This window comes from Mustelus asterias, chromosome 15 (assembly GCF_964213995.1).
Source record: "Mustelus asterias chromosome 15, sMusAst1.hap1.1, whole genome shotgun sequence".
Taxonomy (NCBI): Eukaryota; Metazoa; Chordata; class Chondrichthyes; order Carcharhiniformes; family Triakidae; genus Mustelus; species Mustelus asterias.
The window spans coordinates 23,728,552-23,753,882 of record NC_135815.1 but is presented as its reverse complement, the minus strand read 5'-3'; the positions used below and the strand labels follow the sequence as shown (position 1 = coordinate 23,753,882).

At 42.3% G+C, this 25,331-nt stretch overlaps 1 protein-coding gene across 1 annotated transcript in view; it reads left to right on the top strand.

Moving 5' to 3' along the window:
* The first annotated feature begins 685 nt into the window (after nucleotides 1–685).
* LOC144504904 (stonin-1-like) overlaps nucleotides 686–25,331 on the top strand; it is an 83,952-nt gene continuing 59,306 nt past the window's right edge. Inside the window, exons 1-4 of the mRNA XM_078230653.1 lie at nucleotides 686–1,090; nucleotides 1,453–1,527; nucleotides 12,791–14,603; nucleotides 16,390–16,592. Of these exons, the coding sequence (XP_078086779.1) occupies nucleotides 12,866–14,603; nucleotides 16,390–16,592 (1,941 nt within the window). The 5' untranslated portion in view covers nucleotides 686–1,090; nucleotides 1,453–1,527; nucleotides 12,791–12,865. The remainder of the gene's footprint in view (nucleotides 1,091–1,452; nucleotides 1,528–12,790; nucleotides 14,604–16,389; nucleotides 16,593–25,331) is intronic.

The window sequence follows — 25,331 nt, the reverse complement described above, 5'->3', positions numbered from 1 at the left end:
TAAGAGAAGAATCATTAAAGAAACCTTCACTTTGTTTTTATTTTGCTGCTGTATTCTTTGAAGTGTTGGTTCGGAGGACAGTTTCCAAGTGAATTATTTTCTATGTACTGAGGCCTGGTTGAAGGCTACATGGGCTGAAAAGAGAGAATAAAGGTAAGTTAGGGAGTAGTAAAGTAATCACATCATTTGTGGATTTTAAAATTAAAGTTAATTTATTAGTCACAAGAATTCTTATATTAACACTGCAATGAAGTTACTGTGAAAAATCCCCTAGTCGTCACACTCCAGCGCCTGTTCGGGAACACTGAGGGAGAATTTAGCATGGCCAATGCACCTAACCAGCACGTCTTTCAGACTGTGGGAGGAAACCGGAGCACCTGGAGGAAACCCAGTGCAGACACAGGGAGAACATGCAAACTCCACACCGACAGCAACCCAAGCCGGGAATCGAACCCGGGTCCCTGGCGCTGTGAGGCAGCAGTGCTAGCCACCGTGCCACACCTGTTAGATACTTGGAGGAATACAAGTCTGATTCTATTAATCGTTCTATCAATTAATGCCTTTGAGAATTATTTTGAAGAATATTCATTTTATTGGTGGTCATGCTTAAACTGGATAGTTTGGAGGGGGAGGAGACAGATCACTTTGAAATACCCACCGCTCATTAGTCTCTGCCTGTCTGCCTCAGTGAACCTGTCAGCCAAGGGGAAGACCCCTGATGTTCATCCTACTGCACATGAACTGCACTGACTCCAGTCCACGCCGCCACATCCAGCTACCCTTGCTGTTCGTGCTCTGGACTCGAGTCTCTGGAGGCTTAACGTGACTTGACTTTTTTTTGGAGTCTGCACACTTCCTTCGCTGTATGCTTCCCACAATCCATCTCTGTGTTTGTGTCTCCTGGAAGAAAAAGCAGGAGATATCTCGGATTTCTGATAGAAGCAAACCTTTTCAGCGCAGTTTTGTTTTCCAAAACTCCCCCTTTTCTGCCTGAGAGATAAGTTTGTATCAGAGATTGTAGCCTATGGACTGCAGGCAGATTCGGATAATTACGGGAGATGATCATGAAGAAGTCATCTAAAGTATAACAGTAAGATATTTCGATTGTAAGCAGAGAAAGTGTGTGTCTATATTTATGCTGCGTGTTAGTTACCAAAAATATTCCAGACCGGGGTGGGCAAGAGAGAACAGACTCGAGTTAATTAAAATGTTTTGAATTCTGCCCACGGGGGGGGATCATTAAATATGTTAAAATATATATTCTCCGCAGACCTCTGTAAACACGCCAGACTCGCTGCAAAGGTTGGGAAGGCACTGTTAGATTTTCTCAGTCTGCGCAGCCTGGAGCAGGGGGAATGACCTTCTCTGCTGTTCAGCTCCACACTGGAGTATGCAGCTGTTCTGTGCCATTTTGAGAAACCCCAGGCTTTATTTTCTCTGTGCGATTCACAGCTTTTCACCGAGGGATAGGAACCGGAGTGGGTTGCAGCACCCTGGAAGCTTTTGGATGATTTAAACTATATAAAGGTAAGCTTCAAAGCTGGGGGGTGTGGGAGACTCCTGCGCGTAACATTGGGTACTGCCGTCTGATTGTAAGCACCGCTGATATGTGCCATATACTTTCCTGACTGTTTACTCTTTATAAAAGTCTGCTCAGAGTTTAGGAACTTGCTTAATGTTTCAGGAGCCACGTTATGTGTTAAGGGTACATTCCGTAAGGGTGTTATATGAGGGGGGTGAGTACAGATAAGAAGACAAGTCAGAAATGTTGAAAATCTGAAGATTGTTGAGAATCGCAGAGGAGCATTTCAACTGGAATCCTTCATCCCAATTCCAGCTTTTATTAAAGCAATATTCTCTCCCCTTTCGCCAAGGCGAGGATTCTTACCCAGGGTCTGGTTCTCATGGCAGTCCCAGAGTGTCCACCTCATCATCTTATGTGGGAATAGACGGTGGACGTTAGCGGGCTATTCGACTGTGGGAGGCGTCGCTGCCTAGCTCAATCTTGCCCTAATTTACATACTTTCCAAATGGAATTGGGGCTAAACATTAGGAAGTTGTAACCTGCCTAGATCAGGACCATGGAACACAATTGTTTTCCTCCCCCCCCCCCCCCCCCCCCCGATTCAGTTCAATACAGACCAGGGATCGAACCCGGGACTTGCTGGTGTGAAAAGTAAAGTTTATTTATTAGTTACAAGTAAGGCTTACATTAATACTGCAATGAAGTTACTGTGAACTTCCCCTCAATTAGCTCGTTATATTCTGTTTTTAACCCGATGAGTCGCCGGGAACGTTTATCTAGTTTTGTTTGAATTTTATTATAAGAAATGGTATTCTGCTTTTCGGTCACGGCACATTAACCTTAGCCTTCGTCTGATCATCCTTTTTTTAAAAAGCAGCCCCAGTACATTTCGTGTCTCCCCGAGAAAATGTTTGTTATTCCATGGCTAAGTAAGTCTTTAATAGCGTAACGCGAGTCAACAGTCGGAAACTTGTTTCTATTGAGCAGTTTATTTTGCTGCAATAATACTTAATTTGCAAACTTCTGTTCTCTGGAGGATACATTTTGGCCTCGCTTTCTGCACCGAAATTAACTTTTAGTCAGGAGTTTGAGGGGAGGATGTGGAAACAGGGATTGTAGTAAATATGTAAACGGACTTGTTGCTGTTGGACAAAAATTGGTATTTCCTGTCTCATCTTTGAACCTGATATTACACATGACTGTAATTAAGTAACAAGGTTTCACTGTGCTGATCTGCTTGATGCTAACAGCGACCGGGGTTGGAGAGAAGTAATGAAACAGTGTTCTGATAGATGGAAGCATAAAAAAAACATTCTTGTTGATGTGATAATGGAGCTGAAGTCAAGGATGGCTCTAATTTAAGTGTTATGTCTGGGTTTCAAACTATAATTACCTTAAACATAACTGTCTTGTAATGCTGCTGCATCAGAGAGTTATAGTAGACAAAAGTTCTAATTATAAGTTTGAAGTAGGTAAGATTGCTGACGCTGAACTCTTAAACCATCCCTCATCTGTGACAGCTGATTTTAGCCAAAACAGAGATTAGTACATTGCAATTTGCTTCAGAGCCCCCTGGTTTAGGGAGAGGGAAAGCAACCAGGCTCCACATCACTGTGCACAGCGTAAGTAATCCCTGCTGGAAAACGTATGTTGTGTGGATTTTGGAGGAGAAACGAGGTCAGTTTTAATCATTCAAAAGCGGCAAATACTGCAGCTGCTGGAAAGCTGAAATAAAACCAGAGAATGCTGGAAATAACTCAGCAGGTCAGGCAGCATCTGTGGAGAGAGAGACATAGGCCAGAACTCTACCACTTTACCTACCACTGAATCGGAGCGGGCGAGGGTCCAACAATGCCCGAGCGAGGCCGTAAAATCCCGCCCAAGGCGTCAATTGTACCTTCCGAGCAAGTAGTGAGTGCCTGGAATGCGCTGCCAGAGGAGGTGGTAGAAGCAGATGCAATAGCAATATGTAAGAGACAGCTTGACAGATACATGAATAGGCAGGGCATAGCGGCAAAAGGTCTTTAGTTTGGAAAGGCATCATGTGTAAGCACAGGCTTGGTGGGCCGAAGGGCCTGTTCCTGTAGTGGACTGTTCTTTGTTCACTAACTCCCACCCCCTCTGTGGAGTGGCGCACTGACTCAATTGCCCCTCCACCAGAACTTATGGACCATTGTTTCCAGTCAATGGTCCTTCACTGAATTCTGAAACGTTAATTCTTTCTCTCTCTCCTGCTGATCATTTCCAGCAATTTCTGTTTTTTTTTTCAGTTAAGTTGTGATGCCTTCCATAGCACAAATAATATGGGGATTCCTCAGTCTCAAAGAATGTCCAATCAATGAAAGATACTGGAAGACAATTTGCAACAACGCTTCAAAAGTGGGGAATGGTAGACTTCAAACTTCATGTTCATTTAAGACTAAAATAATAGCAACAATTATTTGGAGACAGCTTTGACATAAAATTGGTTTTAGTATACCCACTGTAGTGACTCAGGCAGCTATTAACAGCTCGAAAAGCAGAAAATTGTGGATGCTGGAAATCTGAAATAAAAATAAAAACAGCTTATTAAACAGACGCACTAAAGTCAATTGGACTGGTGCCATTGCCTCCCTGGCTGAGAACTGCATCTCAGCACAGATCAGTATATAAATCCAGTGTAGGGCTTTTTAAAAAACTCTCTTTACTCTTTAGGGTAATTGGAGATAGAGATGCTTATATCTTTAGAAGTACAACTTCAAGTTGAGGATGGTTAAAGTATTCTGTTTCGAGAGACAATGCTGGGACCAGTGTTCTGGTGAGTTGTATAACTGGGGCAGTTGTGAGAGCTTTAAATGAAATAATGGGAGTGAGGGAGGATGTGATAAACTAAAGAGGGAGGAGAAGGTAAGAGAGCAGATTAGCAATAAGAGAAATGGTTATCAAAGTGTGATAGGAAGGGACAGAGCGGTGCCCCAGCAGTTAAGACTAAAGATTGCGATAATAATAAGGCAGAATTAAAGCCACTCTATCTGAATGCACACAACATTTGCAAGAAGATGGATGAACCGATGGCACAAATAGAAATCAATAGAAATGACCTGATTGCCATTGCAGAGACGTGGCTGCAGCGTGACCAAGGTTGGGAACTGGAAGTTTGAGGGTATTTGGTAATTAGGAAGGATAGTCAAAAAGGAAAAGGTGGGAATGTGAGTTATGAGGAGGATGCAAAGAGGCTTCAGGGGATTTAGATAGGCTAAGTGATTGGGCAAGATGATGGCAGATGAAATATGAGATGGAATGTAACCATATTTTTTGAAGTGTTAGGCTGACTGAAACCGGCTCTTCAGTTGCACGGCCCAGTTTTCACACCAGATCTTGAGTCTTTCTTACTAAAAAAGTAGGTGGGGTTTACACCATCAATCTGGTGGGGTGGGGCCTGATTGGCCGGCTCCATAGAGACCAGGACACCATCTTTAAGGGCGCTCCAAGATCAACACACTTTCCCCCCCCATCACCACAGAGGTATCTCAGAACAATCATTGGTGGCTTTCCCCCTACAGGCACTGTGAAAGTATCACCAGCATCCATCCCTCCCCCATCACTGCCTGCTCTCCCCAATGCCTGCAAGTTCCCCCTCACTGTCTGCTCTCCCCAGTGCCTGCAAGTTCCCCCATACTGCTTGTTTCCCCCCCTGCTGTCAAAAGTAAAGTTAAAATGTATTTATTAGTCACAAGTAAGGTTTACGCTAACACTGCAAGGAAGTTACTGTGAAATTTTCCCTAGCGACACATAATTGGACACCCCCCCCCGCCCCCCACCCAATGCAGCTCCCACATGCGGCTGCCCCTGCAACCTGTGCCAAGGGGCAGTGCCAGGGCATTGCCTGGGCATGTCCCTCTCCCCTGACTAAATCTTATTTTTAAAAGGTTGCTGTAAACCTTGCCGACGTGAATATTCAGTGAGGCGTGGGGGAGTGGTGGGGGGAGGGCGCTTGGTAAGTAATCTTAAAATTTATTAAAATATATTTAAATGGGGTTCCCACCCTTTCTGGACGTCAGTCTCATTACATCACTGGTGAAGGGCATGTAAAATCAGAAAATCATCGCCATTCTTGCTGGTGTCGAATATGGGCAGAAAATCGCCCTGATGATGTGGAGAAATAAGACAGTAGACAAAAATGGTGAGAGATTGGGAAGTGTTGATGCCCAAAGTGTGTTTTTGTTCACAAGTTACTGAAGCTAACATGCAGGTGCAACATAAAATTAGGAAGGCAAATTGTTAGCCTTCATTGCAAGGGAATTTGAGTATAAGAGTAAAGAAGTGTTGTTGCAGTTGTATAGAGCCTTGGTGGGACCATACCTGGAGTATTGGGTATATCTTTTATCTCCTTATCTAAGGAAAGATACACTGACCATAGAGGGAGTGCAACAAAAGTTCACCAGACTAATCCCTGGGATGGTGGGATTTCTCTATGATTGAGTAGGCTGGGCCTGTATTCTCTAGTGTTTAGACGAATGAGAGGTGACCTCATTAAAGTGTACAAAATTCTTACAGAACTCGACAGGGTAGATGCAGGAAGGATATTTCTCCTGGTTGGGGTGGGTAGTCCAGAACCAGGGATCACAGTCTCAGAATAAGAGGTATGCCTTTTAGGATTGAGATGAGGAGGAATTTCCTCAGTCAGAGGGTGGTGAATTTTTGGAATTTGTTGTCCGAGAGGGTTGGGGAGGCTCAGTCATTGAGTATTTTCAAAGCAGAGGACAACAGCTTTCTGGCTACAGTGACGTGAAGGGATTCAGGCATAGGGCACAAAGGTAGCTTTGAGGTAGCAGGTCGACTGTCATCTAGTTGAATGTAGAGCAGGTTCGAGCAGCTGAATGGTCTATCCCTACTCCTAAGTGTAAGTTTACAGTTATTTATTAGTGTCACGAGTGGGCTTACATTAACACTGCAATGAAGTTACTGTGAAAATCCCCTAGTTCCCATAATCTGGCGCCTGTTTGGGTACACTGAGGGAGAATTTAGCGTGGCCAATGTACCTAATCAGCATTGTGAACTGTGGGAGGAAACCGGAGCACCCGGAGGAAATCCACGCAGACATGGGGAGAACGTGCAGACTCTGCACAGACAGTGACCCACGCTGGGAATCGAACCCAGGTCCCTGGTGCTGTGAGGCAGCAGTGCTAATCACTGTGCCACCATGCCACCCATACATTAATGCATACATAGAAAAAAAACTTCTACTACATCCCGTTACCCCATATTGAATAGGCTACTCTGTATTCAATAGCCTACCACCACAGACTCCAGACGTTGCTGTGAATTTCAGAGGAGTATTTATAGCAACTGCTCACAGTTTTGCCATTATTACTGCAAAATTAGGGTCCATTTTTTAAATCCCCTCATATAATTGTGTTCTGTACTTTTGGTTAATGTACATTCTGTATGGCTTTAGCACCATTTGGAACAATTGCCAAATAATGCGGATAAGGGTATATTTTGTAACACTACTTAAAATGCATTCCATTTGATTTATTCCTAATATTCTTGTGTTCCTATGTTTTGGCAAATTTTCACACATAACAGCTGTCTTATCTTTAAACTTTCCTCATATTTCCGCAGAAGCATATTGTCCCTGTTAGCCTCCTAAACAATTTAAAATAAATTTTGAACTTGGTCAATCTTCCCAGTGTACTTTTCAGACACTAACAATATGTTTTTATCCTTTTGTTGTTAATATTCTAACTAAATTCTGCTCTTTGATTAATCCAGAGTTTATAGTCTCATCTTTTTAATTTCCTGTAAAAGTCTCAAAAATCCTTCAAAAGGACTACGTCTTTTTGTGGCTCAGTTTCACACAAATGTTCTTTGTACTTAAACACAAATAAGGCAGATTGAGGGTTCGGAAGCAGAACATGCTTCCAAACTGGCTAGACTACACTTGCTTTAGAATAAGATAATGAGCTGTTCAGCTGTCCTGTTCACTGAAGTGTTACTTTAAAGACTAGAACAGACAGTTTACTGTGTTTTTTTAAGCAACAAACTTAAAACTATACCTTCCACATTTTAAGGTAAAAGGTAACTTGATAAATGTTTGCTTTGGGTAATGCGCAGGTGCTCCTATTCTGTCTTTGCTGTGGCACTTACTGAATTTAGAAGGATCAATGTTGGGAAAGATGTGCAGGTTAGTTGGATTGGCCATGCTAAATTGCCCCTTAGTGTCAGGGGAATTAGCAGGATAAATACGTGGGGTTAAGGGGATAGGGGCTGGGTGAAATTGTTGTTGGTGCAGGTTCAATGGGCTGAATGGCCTCCTTCTGTACTGTAGGGATTCTATGAAATTTTTTTGTTCATCCAGTATCTACATTGAATACTCCAAGATCAAGTATGGCATGGAGCAGGTAAGAGTAAAGGGGTGAAATTTACAAATGGGTGATGCCAAATTGTGGGCAGTACTACAGTAAATTCCTTAAACACGAGGCTGACAGGCGAGGTTTCCTGCCTTCAGTGTGCATAAATAAATTGACCCTAAAAATTCCTGATACTCTCTCCCAGCAGTTTGCCTAACCTGAATAGCCGTTACTGTATCAGAGTGATGTTGCCTCTACTCACGTCAGCTGTCCCAGATTTGCATTTGCTCACCCTCGGGCCCCAGCTACTTGATTAAAACTATCCAAGCTCATTTATCAAGAGAGGAATTAGCCATCCCATCCATCTGGACTGATTTTGAATTTAGATCCCAAAGGTGTAAAAAGACACTGTACTGAACCAGCTAGATGCGATTTTTAATATTTTTGATGCATTTTAAATAATAAGTATATTTATGTTTACAATGTTACAGTGGAATGCTATATATTCTGCATAAGATCAAACTGAAAGCTTTTCCTAATTAAGACTAAGGGTGGAAAATGATGAAGAAGTGGGTCATAATCAACAACAATTGTTCTTATGCAGTGCCTTTAACCTAATAACACAACCTGAGGCACTTTATGGAAGTGTTCTAAAGCAATATTTGACACTAAATCACAAAGTGATAAATGCTTGGCCAAAGGAATAAGTTTTAGGGAGCCTACCAAAGGAGGAAATTGATGTAGGGAGACAGCGAGGTTCAGCACGGAAATTCCAGAGCTCGGAGTCTTGGTAGCTGAAAGCACAGACATCAATTGTGGAGAAATTGAATGGGGGAAGGCTGGAATGAATGGAGTGCAGAAATATCTGAGGACTATAGGACTAGATAGGGGTGCAGAGATAGGGAGGGGACAAGGCAAGGATGACTTTGAAACCAAGGATGAGAATGAATGGGCAGCACAGTGGTTAGCGTGGCTGCCTCACAGCACCAGGTTCAATTCCAACCTTGGGTGACTGTGTGGAATTTGCACATTACCCCTGTATCTGCATGGGCTTCCTCTGGGGTACTCCAGTTTCCTCCCACAATCCAAAAATGTGCAAGTTAGGTGGATTGGCCATGCTAAAGTGTTCCTTAGTGTCCCAAAATGTAAAGGTTAGGGGAATTAGCAGGGTAAGCACGTGGGGTCATGGGGATAGGGCCTGACTAAGATTCTCTGTCGAAAAGTTAGTATAGACTCAATGGGCTGAATGGCCTCCTGCACTGTTATGATTCTATGAATTTTATAATGGAGGGGTTGCTTGATCAGGAGTCAGTGTAGGTCAGTGAACACAGGGTGATGAGTGACGAGGACTTGGTGCAAGAAAGAACATTTGGATGATTTCAACTTAATGGAAGATAGAATGCCAGCCAGAAGGAGCTTTGGTATAATAAATCTCGAGGTAACAAAGGCTTGGTATGAGGCTTTCCGCAGAAGATGAGCTGAGGTTGGGGTGGAATCAGGTGAAGTTGGTCGATGATCAGGCTAAAAACAATAACTGCACCAAGAGCAACGGCAGAAATTAGAAACACTCCAAGTTAGACAGAATTCAGACTGTTTAAAAAAGGATAAGACAACTTGAATTGTGGCAAAAACAAATCCTATGTTTTTCAGCAAGAGAGCTAAGATTAAGGTATCACATCATGGATTTTTACAGAAATATAATTTTGGAGCTGGAATTATTCTTCAGCGGAGTGACTATACCATTGACACTATCCCTTATAATGCAATGACAATATTTAACTACGAGTCCCAGTTGATTGCTCCCGACAGCCCTTCCTATTTCCCCCTCTTTATTTCTTTTCCCTACTCCCCTGTCAAGCACCATTCTTGAAAACATGAAAGAGACTGAGTGACTTTATATCATGCCACTGCCAGTGCCAGACGGCTTAAGACGATATACAGTTTTCAGAACCGTAGGAATATTACTCGATATTACAGAACGGTATTACTGTTACTTCCTTGCTTCTAAATGTTGGTTATCCCTTAATAAACCTGCAGTCTTTACTTCAGAATCATTAACCTTTCAACCTAGCTTCACGCACCAATTATACCTGGAAACAACTACCAGCATATATTACAATAAGCAAAATACTGTGGATGCCGGAATGTGAAACAAACAGCATTCTGGAAGAACTCAGCTGTAAGGAGAGAGAACAGAGTTTGTGCTTCAAGTCCATTTGGCTCTTCATCAGAAGTTAGAGAGGAGTTCTTCTGATGAGGCATGTTACAGCCCTCGAGACTTAATGAGCTTAGATTGTGACCCTTCTCCATCTTTATATCCCATACGATTTTGTCTCAATGCAAAAACACTCCTTCCCTGCAACCCCCCCTCCCCCCTACCACACACATGGTCATTTATCTCTTGTTCTTAAGTTTGCTATACTTTGGTTGCAATCTCTTCCAGCTACAGTGTAGTACCTAACGAATATTCCCTCTCAGTTCTGATAAACAGCCAAATGGACTTAAAGCCTTAATTCTCTTCTCCCCTTACAGATGTTGCCAGACTTGCTGAATTTTTCCTGCATTCTCTGTTTGTAGCATATATTACATCCCTAATTACCTATTATTTGTGCCATCATCTGTAAATGACTCTCTTCTAATGCCCAGCATATTAATTATTTCTGACAGATGGTAATTCCAATAAAATTAGAGGACTTGCACTGATTTAAGGCTGAGATGGTAACAAGATATGAATGAGAAATGACTTTGGAGGGCTGGGCATCAGCTAAGGTGAACAGACTGGAGAGAGAATACAATTGAATGGCAAATTATTTGGAGTATCTGTCACATTAAATATTGTCAGGATAAAATCAGATTGTTTCTTTAAAATGCAGCCAAAAGGTAGGACAAAGGCTGATTTAATGGAAGTGATGGGGGTATTGTCTGCCAGCCTCCTGTGGGGAAGGCCTCCAAGTTAAGTGCCACTCAAGGATGTAATTGGACAGCAGTGGGCCTTCCTTGCGACCAAGGACCTGGGAGCAGGGATATGGGGTGGGAGTCTCACCCACCGAGAGTTGCCGGCTAATCAGAAATTGGCAGCTCTATTGAGCAGCAGCATCACCAGGGTGGGCACTGCCAGTAGGACACAACAGCCACCTAAGCTGTTATAACCCAGTCCGCAGCAGCTGACTGATAGAGGGAGGGGATGGGTGGGAGACACACACGATGACCAACCATCGTGGATTTTCTGGGATTGACCCAGAATTTTGTCCCGTGTCTCATGTGTGGCCTCTCTGGGATGTGCCTTGTTCCAGATTCCTCCTGCTACTGAGGAGACTGCTCAGAGTCTCTGCTTGCTGTTGCCTAATCACCTTTGGTGTCTGAACATGTACGTCAGTGCTGCTGCGCAAGCAGATTCCTCAGCAGAGTGCGCGTGCTCAGATACAAGCCCGCATAGCCACAAAGGAGTAGAGGGAGCACCGGCCTGGCACTCTCCCCACTGAGATCTGTCGAGCATCAATAAATGATGTTTGGGGTTGGGTGATCTGGGTGATTGGGGGAGAGGGGGGCTGTTGTCCAGCCGCTGGAGTGAGGAGTGGAGTCTGGTGAGTGAGAGGGAAATCATTGAGGGTCCAGGCTGGCAGGGATGGCACTCAAGGCCACGTCTGGGGATTGGGTCCAGCACAGCCCAAGGGGAAGGGCAGTCCCAGCAGATCTGAGGGAGTGGGCATTAATTGCCCCTTAAGGGGCTCATTTGGCAGTGGGGCAAGAATCATAGAATCCATACAGTACAGAAGGAGGCCATTCGGCCCATCGGGTCTGTACCCAACCACAATCCCACCCAGACCCTATTCCCATAACCCTGTGTATTTACCCTGCTAATCCCCTGACACTAGGGTCAATTTAACATGGCCAATCAACCTAACCTGCACATGTTTGGACCGTGGGAGAAAACCGGAGCACCTGGAGAAAACCCATTTCACACAGACAGTGACTCGAGGCCGGAATTGAACCTGGGACCCTGGCGCAGTGAGGCAGTGGTGCTAACCACTGTGCCACCATGACGCCCAAAGACGTCCAAGTACCCTCCTGCCACGGACATAAGCGAGGTGGAGATGGGAAGGCGGTGGAGTCTCCTCCACCGGTCATCCTTCCTCTTGATTAAATGCCCCCTCCCAGCACTAAACTTGTATCGGGGGAGGGCATTAAGTTCCTCACCACATGTGCAAATTGATTCAAGGTAAATGAAGATAGGTATCAAAAACACATTTTTACCCAACAACAGGTAATTATTTGAAATAATTTATCAAATGAGATAATTTTAGTAGAAGTATTGGAATTATTCCAAGCACAAAAATAGTGGATAAAATTTCTGCTTGCGTGTCCAATACAGATCCTCCTATATTGGGTTTATATGAGGAGTTGCACATGTGTGCACAATCCACAATATTCTGTCTGTTAATTTGAAATGTATATATATCTATACTAGCAGACCTCTCACGACATTGCCTGAGGGGATAATAGTCTAGCATCAAAAGCATCATGAAGTTCAGCTGTTAAAGCAGCCTGACTCTTTAAGCTAAAAATAGACAACTCAGGGTAATTGGAACTGACTGTAAACTGCTGGGAAAGTTACTGAGATTGTTGGATTTTGTGTTCTTTTTCATAAAGGTTTTTTTGTATCTTCTTATAAATATAACACTCTGATATGTGTGGTCTGCTGCAAAACGTCTTCTGTGCAAATGAATCTCCTCTGCTGTTACTCGTGGCACACCGTCCTATATACAAGGACAGCAGCAAAATACTACACAGGGCATCATGTATTATTTTGCCGATATGATGAAACTTTCAGGCCACTACTGTTTAACAAAAAAAAGTTTTGTTCCTTAATACCAATAGATAATCAAGTTAAAGTAAGAAAAATACCTATTTATTTATTATTTTGTTCTTTCAGCAGGGTATGTTGCCACCAATCATCTCCAACAGTCAAAGGAGGAGTTATTTATGAATTAAATCCATCAAATTAAGCATGTCTTCGGTCAGTTATCCAAACTGGGTCACTTTTGACGATGATTATGGCTTCCAGTCACCAAAACCGTCCTTCTCCTCAGATAATGGGCGCAAGTCCAATGGCTTGGTGCTGAATCTTTCTTCTCAACAGGACACATCCAGGAGATCTGCCTCTGGAAGTAGCACACCGCTTTCTTCACCATTCCCAAGCTTTTCTTGCACCTCAACACCTGGACTTCAGACCCCGATTACACCGAGTCCATCTCGGGATAACTACTTCTTTAAGATAGAGGATGTGTCACAAACCGATCAGTTTAGGCCGCACAATAATGAGAATGGATACACTAACCCATTTTGGGGTCAGAGATGTATTTCAAGGATTGGTGTTTCTCACCACGAACAGGACAGTGACCAAGCCACTGACACCACAAATGCCACAAACATATTTTTTCACAGTAACCACCCTCCCAAGCAAATGAAAGGACACCATAAAAGTGAGAGGAATTCCCCTCTAATTGTTCTTTGTCAAAAACTTGAAAAGGTACAAACAGAGGACTTCCAACCGCCACTGACATCTTCAGAAAGCAAACAGCTTAATGCTCAAATGTCTTCATCCATTAGGAATCTCTTCAGAATCGAATGCAAAAATGGCTGGCCTTTAATGATGAGGATCCCTGAGAAGAAGAACATGATGTCTTCTCGTCAATGGGGTCCAATCTATCTGAATCTCCTGGCTGGTGGAATCTTACAGTTATATTATGAGCGGGGCCTGGAGAAACCATTTAAAGAATTTCAGCTGCAACCTTATTGCAGGCTCTCGGAACCCAAGCTGGAGAACTACAAGGAATCAGGAAAGATCCACACCGTGAAGATCGAACACGTGTCATACACAGAAAAACGCAAGTATCACCCAAAAACCGAAGTCTTGCATGAAGCGGAAATTGAGCAGGTCTTAAAGTTTGGAACAACCGACTACAGGGATTTCACAGACTTCCTTTCTGCGATCGAAGAGGAGTTTATGAAACTACCTCTCCCTACACAACGCAGAAAGACCTATGAAGAACAAGAAATGGTCCTTGAAATAACTGATCACTTCTGGGGAAAATTTACAAGAGAAGGAAAATTGTTTGAAGCTTCAGTGGTGACCCACATTTATTGTTTGTGCTTCATTAATGGCAACGTTGAATGTTTCCTGACTCTTAATGATCTACAGCTTCAAAGAAGAGACCACAGCTACTTGAAAAATGATATCGATGGCACGTGGATTCAAATCTGTGATTACCGTGTTCATAAGTGTGTGAAAGAAAATGAGTTTGAGAAATCTAGAGTCATTAAATTCACACCTCCTGATGCCTGCAGATTAGAACTGATGCGCTTCAAAACCGTCTGTGACAATCCTGAACTTCCCTTCTTGTTAAAGGGTTTGGTCACCGTTCATGGAGCCTACACAGAATTACAGGCATTTCTAATCATGTCCTCTGCCTACTCCAATCTCCAAAACGTGCTGCCATCCAAGCATTGTGAAAATGTGATGATCCGGTTTCCTCTTCCCACGGCTTGGTTCAAAATATTTCGCACTGTAAATCTCTTCAGACAGAAATCCTTGAAGGCTAAAATGAATCGGAACGCTCGACTTGGCTCTGTTAGCACGGCAGGCGGTGAACCAGTAATGCAAGTCACCATCGGCACAGCTAAGTACGAGCACGCTTTCAGGGCAATTGTCTGGAGGATTGATAGTCTACCTGACAAGAATGCAGGTATATTCCATCATATAACTGCGGAAGAGTCAGAATATAGAAATTTGGTCATCTGGTGAACATTAAGCTAATGATGTACACATAGGGACTGATATCCAGTCATAAAATAAGGGCCGGGGCTTTATGTCCACCACCTGAAAAATCAGGGGCAAGCCACGTCAACTGGTCATGGCAACTCTGGTTGCATCCTAAGGCAATTAATTGCCTGTAGTCGGGTTTCCATCTGTTTAAGGGAGGATGTTCCCTCCCCATTCAAGAACTGCTAGCCAATCAGAGAGCTGGTAAATCTTCAGTCCCTGCAGAGCCACCAGGAGTTGTGGCCACTGCTGGGACTGCAGCAGGCCAGGTCAGCCATCATGGAGGAGGGCCAAAGATTAAGAAGAGTTTTTGGTTTGGTTTGGTTTGGTTTGATTCATTATTGTCACATGTATTAACATACAGTGAAAAGTATTGTTTCTTCCGCGCCATGCAGACAAAGCATACCGTTCATAGGGAAGGAAAGAGAGTGCAGAATGTAGTGTTACAGTCATAGCTAGGGTGTAGAGAAAGATCAACTTAATGCAAGGTAAGTCCATTCAAAAGTCTGACAGCAGCAGAGAAGAAGCTGTTCTTGAGTTGGTTGTTACGTGACCTCAGACTTTTGTATCTTTTTCCCGATGGAAGAAGGTGGAAGAGAGAATGTCCGGGGTGTGTGGGGTCCTTAATTTTGCTGGCTGCTTTGCCGAGGCAGCGGGAAGTGTTGACGAGTCAATGGATGGGAGGCTGGTTTGTGGGACTAGCTGGTAGCACTTAAGCTCCAATGTCCAGTGAAGAGTTGGGGTGGAGGTGGGGGAAGGGGGGGGGGGGGTGGTATTTGGCGGTGGCAGGGTGTTTGAGTGGGGCTGTTCTTGCTGCCTGATCAGGAGTGCAGACCCTTCCCTGAGCCAGTAAGGATGCTGCCAGGGTGTAAATGAATAGATATAATATTACTTTCGGGTTCTCATCTGATCAGTTACTGGGCTGAGCCAGGGCAAGTCACTTTACCTAACAGACAGAAAAATAATTGAAACACATTTCACTTTGGCTTCAACTCATATGTATTCCCTTCATTCAGAAATCTGGGAGCACATTTACCCGCCTTCTCATTTAGATGGAAATAGTGAAAGTCAGCGAGGTCAATAACCAGAAGGCATAGATTTAAAGTAAGGGACAGGGGATTTGAGGAAAACGTTTTCACCCAGAGGGTGGTGAAATCTGGGACTCACTACCTGAATGAGTGGTAGAGGCGGGAACCCTCGCAACATTTAAGAAGCGTTTAGATGAGTGCTTGAAACGCCATAGCATATAAGGCTATGGACCAAGTACTGGAAAATGGGATTAAAATAGATAGGTGCTTGATGGCTGGCACAGACATGATGGGCTGAAGGGCCTATTCTTGTGCTGTAAAACTCTATGATTTCTCAGAGGAAGAAAAACAAAGAAATGAAAATCCACCACTGGTATTGTTGAAAACTGAATCCACCAAACATGCAGAGATTAATAAAACATTGTTAATAAATCTACCCTTTGAAAATTGAAATAGCAGCAAAAAGTAATACTTCACAGTGGCAGTTATCTATTATTTTAATATTGGATCTTCTTCATATTCCAGTACTGTTAGCGCATAACATTTTTGTTATTTGTTATCCATAATGAATATCAATCATTTTAGTCCTTGCTTGAGAGAAATTGCCAAGCAGATTTAGTTGCACTCAACTTATTGCTCCTCATGCCTCTGTGAAATACTACTCCTCCTTTTACTTTGTAGCTTCTGACCATCCACACTGTTTTTCGTGCAAACTTGAGCTGGGTTCAGATCAAGAAATACCCTCGGAATGGAAACCATTCATCGCTGTGGAGTTTGAGGTTCCCGACACATCAGCTTCCAAAGTGAGAGTGAAATCATTTGGGACAGAGAGAGATATCCAACCAGAGAAGCGCATTCACCTGAAGGCTCGATACCATTACCAGGTTACTTTTTCTACACTCGTCTTGCTTGCAAAAGATTCTGATTTGCAGTGAACATTTAGGCCTTTCCAATAAAAAAGGGATTGAAAAGTGTATTTTGAACCTGCTAACCTTTTAAACTCTGTTCCACTGTAGCCTGAAAGGATTTGCAGATTTTCAGTCAGCCCAGAATTTTCTGTTAACTCAATTTGTGATGCTATTAGCAGCTTGGCTGTTCAATCTGAAAACCCACCAGTGGGTCCTGAAGAGTTCTCAATATTCCAGCCTTTTTCCTTTTGAGATGTGTGGTAGTTGTGAAAGGTGCTAAATAAATGCAAGTCTTTCTTTGTTATTTATTCGTTCAGGGGATGTGGGCACCGCTGACTGGGCCAGCATTTACTGCCTATCCCTAATTGCCCTTCAACTGAGTGCTGAATACCATTTCAGAGGGCATTTAAGAGTCAACCACATTGCCCTGGTCTGTAGTCATGTAGGCCAAACCAGGTAAGTAAGGGTGGCATATTTCCTTCCCTAGAGGACATTAGTGAACCAGATGGGTTTTTATGATAATCAACAATGGTTTCATGGTCATCATTTGACTTTTAATCCCATATTTTTATTGAATTCAAATTTCACCATCTGCTTTGTTGAGATTCAAACCTGGGTCCTCAGATCATTCCCCCAGGTCTCGTGATTACTAGTCCAGCAACAATACCACTGTGCCACTGCTTTCTACTTTGAACTTCACGATTGTTGCTATGAATTCCTTTTGCTATTCAATTGCCATTTTTGCTGATTCACGAAACAACCATATGTGTGATTCTGAAATGTGACCAAACAGTGACATTGGAAGTTTGATGGCTAAAGTGCAGTGAAGGGTGTCATCAATTGGGGATTTCTCTTTTCAAATATTTTGGTCTATGGGCCACTTCTTCAAAAACCTGAAATGAAAAATTGCAGTAAAGGCCTTCCTAAGTACAATACACAACAATGCTTTTATCTTGGATATTTCAACAAATTTACTTAGTGTGATTGACTATATTTCATTAATTAAATAGTCATAAAGCCCTTTAGGTATCACCATTATCCATCTTAAGCTACCTGAGATGACGCATACCAGTGTACATATATTTACTGTCAATCATCAGTTGACTGGTGCATTCTCTATGGCGATGGCCCTACCTATCTGAGTCCACTTGCCAACCAATCAGCACTCTTCTCATGAAATATAAATTGTTGTTCCCTCTACAACAATTAGAGGGAATTGTTGTAGAGGGTATTCTTGCAAATTGTCCTGATGAATCCAAGATGAAAAGCTTTGACAGCATGTCTTTTTTTCAACAATACTTAAGTTCTGAACTGAAAAAACAACTATTTATATATAATATATATTATGAATGATCTATATCATATATATATATATATATATCACACTAATGTAATATTGCAGCTCTGATTGTACAGAGGAGTGAACTTTGGGTCTACACCAAAGGAAAACATAGTATTCATAATCCAATCCCTTGTCAGTACCAAATCCACAGTGGAAACCTTAGCACAAATTGGCAGGATCTTTCAGTCTGACACACCACAAAGTTATAAATTTGGAATCAATTTATTTCTGCTCGCTAAGACTTCTCCTCATTGTCTATGGAATGTAGTAACCTACCATTGGAAAGAATGATAACTATTCCTCATGAAAATGTTTCCTGTTAATGTCTGTAAAATGGAATGATGTGGTTTCAGTTGTCACAAGGTCCACTGGAAATGTAAAAAAAGGTTACAGTTTCCAAGGATTTATTTCTTTATAAGGGAATCTTTTGTTTATTGAAGTAAGGAACATTAAATGTTGGGACATGAAATATTTTCAAGTTTTTCTATCCAGTGTCAGCTCCAATTACTCCCAGGACTAGGTATAACATGGATGAGATTTAAAAACTCAGTTTATAGGCTTGACCTTAGTTCTCGGCAAATACTCCTGCTGATCCAAACAAAGTGGAGTCTTGCATTTGATTTCCTACATCCGACAACCCTATTGCTCCTGTATGCTGACAAATCCGGTCTAATTATGAAAAATTTCTACTGTGGATTTAGTACTGATTAGGAACTGGATTCTGAATACCAAGATTGAAGGAAATGTATATACCATCCCCCCACCAATCCTAAATAGCATTGAAGTCTTTGTCTGCATGGTTACTGGTATCTCTCAGTTACATTTTGTAATTCTGCAGGGGACAGCATGGTGGCACAATGGTTAGCACTGCTGCCTCACAGCGCTAGGGACCCGGGTTCGATTCTGGTTTGGGTCACTGTCTGTGTGGAGTCTACACGTTCTCTCCATGTCTGCATGGATTTCCTCCAGGTGCTCCGGTTTCCTCCCACAGTCTGAAAGACGTACTGGTTAGGTGCATTGGCCATGCTAAAATTCTCCCTCAGTGTACCCCGAACAGGCGCCGGAGTGTGGTGACTAGGGGTTTTCATAGTCACTTTATTGCAGTGTTTATGTAAGCCTACTTGTGATGCTAATAAATACATTTAAGATTGGTTAACAAAATGTGACTAAGACACCAACTGCACAAATAGAGCTCTTTATGTTGGGTAACTGCTCTAAAATTGCGAATTGGAATAATCCTGGAAGCAGACATTTGAAGGAAGTTTTTTTTTACTAAGATGTCAAAAAGCACGATACCAGTGGTGTGCCCACATGTAACTACTCAATGCAACAGTCGGGAACCTCACACATAGTCCAATAACTTTTTTTGTCGGCAACATTTTCCCTGGTACTCTGCTCTGCTCTGCTGCAATAGCTTGTTTCCTGTGATGGAAAATTAGCTAGCTGAAGCGTGCAGTTAGTTGGTGACTAAGATTTTTTTGTGTGGGGGAGCAGATTCTGGTGGGTAGTGGTGGTGTGGGCAGAGAGATGGAATCAGGATGGACTGGCAGCAGGCCAAAAGATTTTTATGGGGTCTGGAAGAGAACATTAGCTCCTCATGGCCCACAGGAATTTGAAGTACACCAAACAGATAGATTACCTTTTCAGAGAGGCATTTTGTGGGTTCCTTTAGGTCTCTCCATGGGTATAGAGAAAATGGGACTATCAGACACTGCAAGCTCTGTCCATTTTTCCATTAGTCAAAGGACTCCAATTTCAGCAGATTTTTCTCTGCTTGCAATGATTCAGGGAAGGAACATAGTTTATTTACAGAATGCCAAAATAAAACCACTACTGTGGTGTACACACACTAGTCCCTGTCTAGGTCTACAGTTCAGCAGGCTCAGTTCCAGCTGGGCAGGCCTCTGCCTGTTGCCAGGGGAACAAGCCCTGCTGGGAGAACAATCAGTGATTCCCCATGGACCTCATGGTGGTTGTCACACTGCTAGCTGGTCGGTTTTCAGCTGAAAACTTCAGTTGAAAATTCACTACCCCATTAAATTGATTTTGCATAAAGGAAAACCCAAGTGGGTGGCGGTATTTTGGTATCTTCACTTCTCCCTGCTTGGAGAATGATGGATGACTGAACAAAAAGCAGAAGGAAACAGGAAAAATACGTCAACATCAGCTGGCTATCTGCCCACTGCATTTTCCATTTAGTTATTCATATTCAAAGATTCAAAAAGGCTTATGTCATATTGTGTGATACCAAGAACAAACTTGGTATGTATTTTAAAAGGCTGCATGTTTGTTTTGAGAGCTGATCACATGATTTGATGGTGATGTCATTTGGGTGTTGCCACAGGCTGCAGTTTTACTTTCAGTTTGTGCTCTGTTCAGGCCAGACCTCCTGGAAGAAATCCGTGGTTAGTTTGAATCCACGTGAAACCCCTAACGCAGTCAGGCCATTATAAAACTTTTTGTTCAAAATTCTTCTATCTATATTTTAACAGTGTACACCTATTTACAATAAAACATTAAATGAATGGACATAAAAACTTTTAGATGAACATATTAATGTGTTTGTTACTAATATCAAAGTAATTTCAACATACAAACTCTGGCATGCAGTATTTGTTGCCCATAGTTATGAGGGTTTCAGACAGTTGCATAGAATATTAGAGAAGCTGATTTAGTAATCATTTTAGATTTTAATTTAAATCATTCGCTACTGTATGAATCTCGTGCTGCTATCTATAGTCCAACATGTGTAGCGCCAGTTCCACAAAAAGTGTGACAAATGTACTAAGCTTATGCTAATTATATTGTTTTTGATGATCTTCAATGCAAATTAACGAGAGAAAAAGAAAACTAAAATGAAAAAAGTAAAATAAATACGCTCTATTCCGTTTCTGGAAGGGCCTAGGATTTCCAGCAATGCTTCTTCACATTCCCTGTCCCTGAAGGAGGAGGATTTGGATTCCAAATTAATGATCAGAACAAAATTTCCCCCATCCTCAGTGGAACTGTAACCCACAGAAAGTACATTTTAATTTATCCAGTTTTATTATGGGTTGGACACTAACAATAATTCCGCGCTAAGGCCTCAGTGTTTATCCAGCAAATCCAAATTCATGCCCCATCATGAAACACATCACTGATGTATATCTTAGAAAATGCTCTAATAAATAAGGATACAAATCTCAGTGATTATATGAAGATAAGCCATTTGGACACAATAGGCCAGGAGTGTTGGTGTTTTATGCCAGCTGTTAATGAATGGCTTATTATTGGTTAAATTGTTGATGCCTTGAACAAAGCCACTCGCACGCAACAAATTAAACCACATTTGTTTAGTTATTAGTTTAACTCTATCTCCTTTTCTTGTACAGTAGGTGCAATTTCTCCTTACTTATCCTGAATGGGATGTTCTGGACAGTGATAGTATCCCTATTGCTGGACCAGAAACTCCGGGTTCAAGTCCCACACCAGGACTTGTTGGCCATGGAAGATGCATTCATGACGCAGTTCAAAGGACAATGATCAGCCTGGGAATGCATCCACTATTCTCCAAAAGGGGAAAAGTGTGTATGAAGATATTCTCAAAATTTACAAAACGTTCTCCCTGTGTCTGCGTGGGTTTTTTTCCGGGTGCTCCGATTTGCTCCCACACTCCAAGGATGTGCGGGTTATGTTGATTGGCCATGCTAAATTGCCCCTTAGTGTCAGGGGGATTAGCAGGTTAAATACAGGGGATGGGGTCTGGGTGGGATTGTTGTCGGTGCAGGCACGATGGGCCAAATGGCCTCCTCCTGCACTGTTGGGATTCTATGATTCTCTGAAATGTCTTATTTTGGAATGTTTCTTATTGCAGGTCGAAATTGAAAAGAAATGGATTAGAATTGAAGGAGAAGATCCAGACAAACCCGGAGATTGTGCGACCCAATGAACCTTGCAGTGTACATAATCGCCAACATTATATTGTAACAATTATTGACTATAATTTTAAGATTATGGACTCATTGTTTGAAAAGTGATACAGAATGTGTAGTGATACTCAAAGTTGAGGATATTATTCTTTGAACTTTCTGTATGACTATGTATTTTCCTGGCTCTCTCCCCGCAGACTTTCCTACTACTCCTTTTGTGGCCCTCAAGTATCTGCCTATGTTTCTGACCATCATCAGTGCTATTTGTAACTGCTGACATGCAGAGGTAGCCCAGTGGAGACCCTCCATTTGATGTTTCCCACCTCCAATGGGAAGTTATCTTACTCTGCCTGGTGCCATAAGATATAGGAGCAGGATTAGGCCATTCAGCCCATCGAGTCGGCTCCACCATTCAATCATGGCTGATGAGTTTCTCAACCCCATCCTCCCGCTTTTTACCCGTAACCTTTGATCCCCATACCAATCGGGAACCTATCTATCTCTGTCTTAAATATATTCAATAACCACCTAAAGAAATTCCTCCTCATCTTGATTCTAAAGGGTTGTCCCTTTATTGTGTGGCTGTGCCCTCGGATTTTAGTCTCTCCTACAAATGGAAACATCTTTCCCACATCCACTCTATTCAGGCCTTTCAGTATTCTGTAAGTTTCAATGAGGTCCCCCTCATCCTACTAAACTCCATCGGGTACAGACCCAGAGTCCTCAACTGCAGCAGTGTGACTCAGCTTGGAAACTCAGTACAGTGCATAGTACCATGCCTTGTTTCTCCATCATTGCCTATGGTGAGAGAATTCAGTAATCTATGAAGGAATTGTTTTACTAAATAGCATTCTGCTCTTTTTGATATTAGTGACTTGGACATGGGTACACATGGTGTAGTTTCGAAGTCTGCAGATGACACACAACCCAGAAATGTAGTCAATAGTGTGAATCAGACTTTAGGAGGACATGGTGAAATGGGCAGACGTGTGGCAGATGAACTTTAACCTAGAGTATGAAGTGATGTATTTTGATAGGATTGACAAGAAGAATATAAACTAAATCTACACTTTTAATGGGGATGCAGGAACAGACAAACCTATGGACGTACATACACAAAACTTTGAAGATGGTAGGACAAGTTGAGATGGCTGTTGAAAAACAAATGGAGACAGAGTACGAGAGCAAGAAAATTACGCTAAACCTTTATAAATCATTGGTTAGCCCAAGTTAGAGTGTTATATCCAGTTCTGGGTATCACGTTTTAGAGTGGATATGAAGGTTTTAGTGAGGGTGGCGAGGAGGTTTACTGGAATAGTCCCAGTAATGAAGGACTTCAGTTGTGTGGAAGACTAGAGAAGCTGGGGTCGTTTTCCTTAAAAGTGGGTCCTCTGTGCCTATAGGAGGGACATCCTCCCACACTGTCATTCTTTAGCCTCCCCACCTCGCTTCTCAAACCTGGCCCCTCATGTCTCTCACTTCCCTTGCCAGGGCCTGCTAGCCTGACTCTGGCTTAAGTCTGGGCTCCTCTTTCTAAGGACTGCCTGAAGACTCAGCAGTGGCACTCATGCCTGGCATTGTTTGGGCCATAGAGCTTTTGGCCATCTGAATGGCCGGCAGCTCTCTAAAGTGGTACTTCCTCCTGAGATAGGGGAGAAAGTCTTGCCTTAAAGCAATTAACATTGTTCTCATCATTAAATTGCCGAGAGGCAGCCGATCATATGTGGACGGGATTGCCACTGTAAAATCCAGCCCATGATGTTAAACCTTAGAAAAGGGTACCCTTTCATGAAGGGAGATAGATTCCTATGCACTTAGTGGCATCTGCCAGTTACTTCTTGTTGTCCTGTTAAGAGCCTGGGAAGAGGTACTTTGCTTCAAGCTTTCCCTTTTGTGATATTGTGAATTAGTATCGTGGAATGTGTTACAGGAGATGGAGCTCTACTTAAAACCTTTGCTCCCAGACTGATTCCAGCCAGCAGTTTTAAGCATTAAGCAAGGGCTAAGAGACATTAGTAAGTGTACAGCTATATTTCTTTATAACATTTAAGATTATGGGTCAATTCTATAGATGTACTGTCCACCAAGAATTTGTGTTCGGTTTGAATACTGGTAGCACTTCAAATAAAAATTAATATTTCCCAAATCCCAAGTGATCATTTGCTTTAGAATTAAACTATTACTGCAAAAAATGCTTTATTTGATCAATATTCCTATTTTTTGGAGCAGAATACTAATAACTGCTCTTAATCATCAATCAATTGCAATGTAAGCTAATTTCATTCTTCACTAGTGCCTTGTGTCATGATGCAAATCTCTATATTCAAAACTGACCTTTGTTCAATTGAAAACAAGTACTATAGAATTGTGGGGAGAATAAAAACAACGATAGTTTCAATAAATGTTTAAATATTCACAAAGTCAGCAACATTGTATGATGCAAATAGTACACACTATTAGGTAATGATTTTGTTATTTGCACTGTATATACCTAGACCCAGCAATAGATTTGCACCTCTCCCCAACCCCCACCTTCGTCCCGTCAGGAGGTGTAATGAGTGCTATAATGGGAAGCTTGAATATGTAACTGTGCTGTACCAAATCTGAGTTCTTGATATTGATACTGAGAGCTAGATTCTGAGTTCACACTTTGATAGTTTAAACAATCTATTAAATAATTAACTGTCTTTGATGTGGGGTCCAAATAGGAGTTTTGTTTGTTTTTAAAAGGGAATAACTACTTGAGGAGATTTAAGATCTTTAAACAGGTTCTATAAATGCAAGTTTTTTTCCACTATCAAGTTTGTCAGAGGGAGAACTGTATTGGATAGCGAAAAGATTATTCTTTTCATTACCACATGGTTCCTGAGGTCAACTCATGGTGGAAACTGAGTGAGCGGCTATGGAGGTGACATAGAATGAGGGTCCATGGGGGGTGAGGACTAGAGGGCCTAGCAACTTCCAAAACAACTGGGAGACAGTTCCAGAGAACCGAGATGAGCCTTTTAATTGTCTTCAATTTGAATACTGGTAGTACTTCTAATAAAAATGAATATTTCCCCAAATCCTAAGTGATAAATTGCCTTAGAATTAAACTATTTCTGCCTCAGCACTCACTGCCCCCATGGCGGCTGACCCCTTTTGGCTCACCGGATCTGACTGAATGCCGTTTGCAGAGCGAAAATCACATGTATTGGGGTATTTCTTACTGAGGCAGGTCTTAGGATATTTCCTGACTCAACCTACCAGTTTCAGATGCCAAAATCCAGCCCCAGGTGCCCAGCACTAAGGTGACTCACCTTGATTAATACAAGGACGTACACAAGAAACATCATGGCCGAAAGTCTCCCATCTTGCCCACTGTGGGAATTGTAGCGGGCGAGACAGAAAATTCGATGGGCCATTTAAAGGACCATTGAGCTCGGGTGGGTATTTTCGATCTTTGGGTGTGCGCAGCCAGAGAAT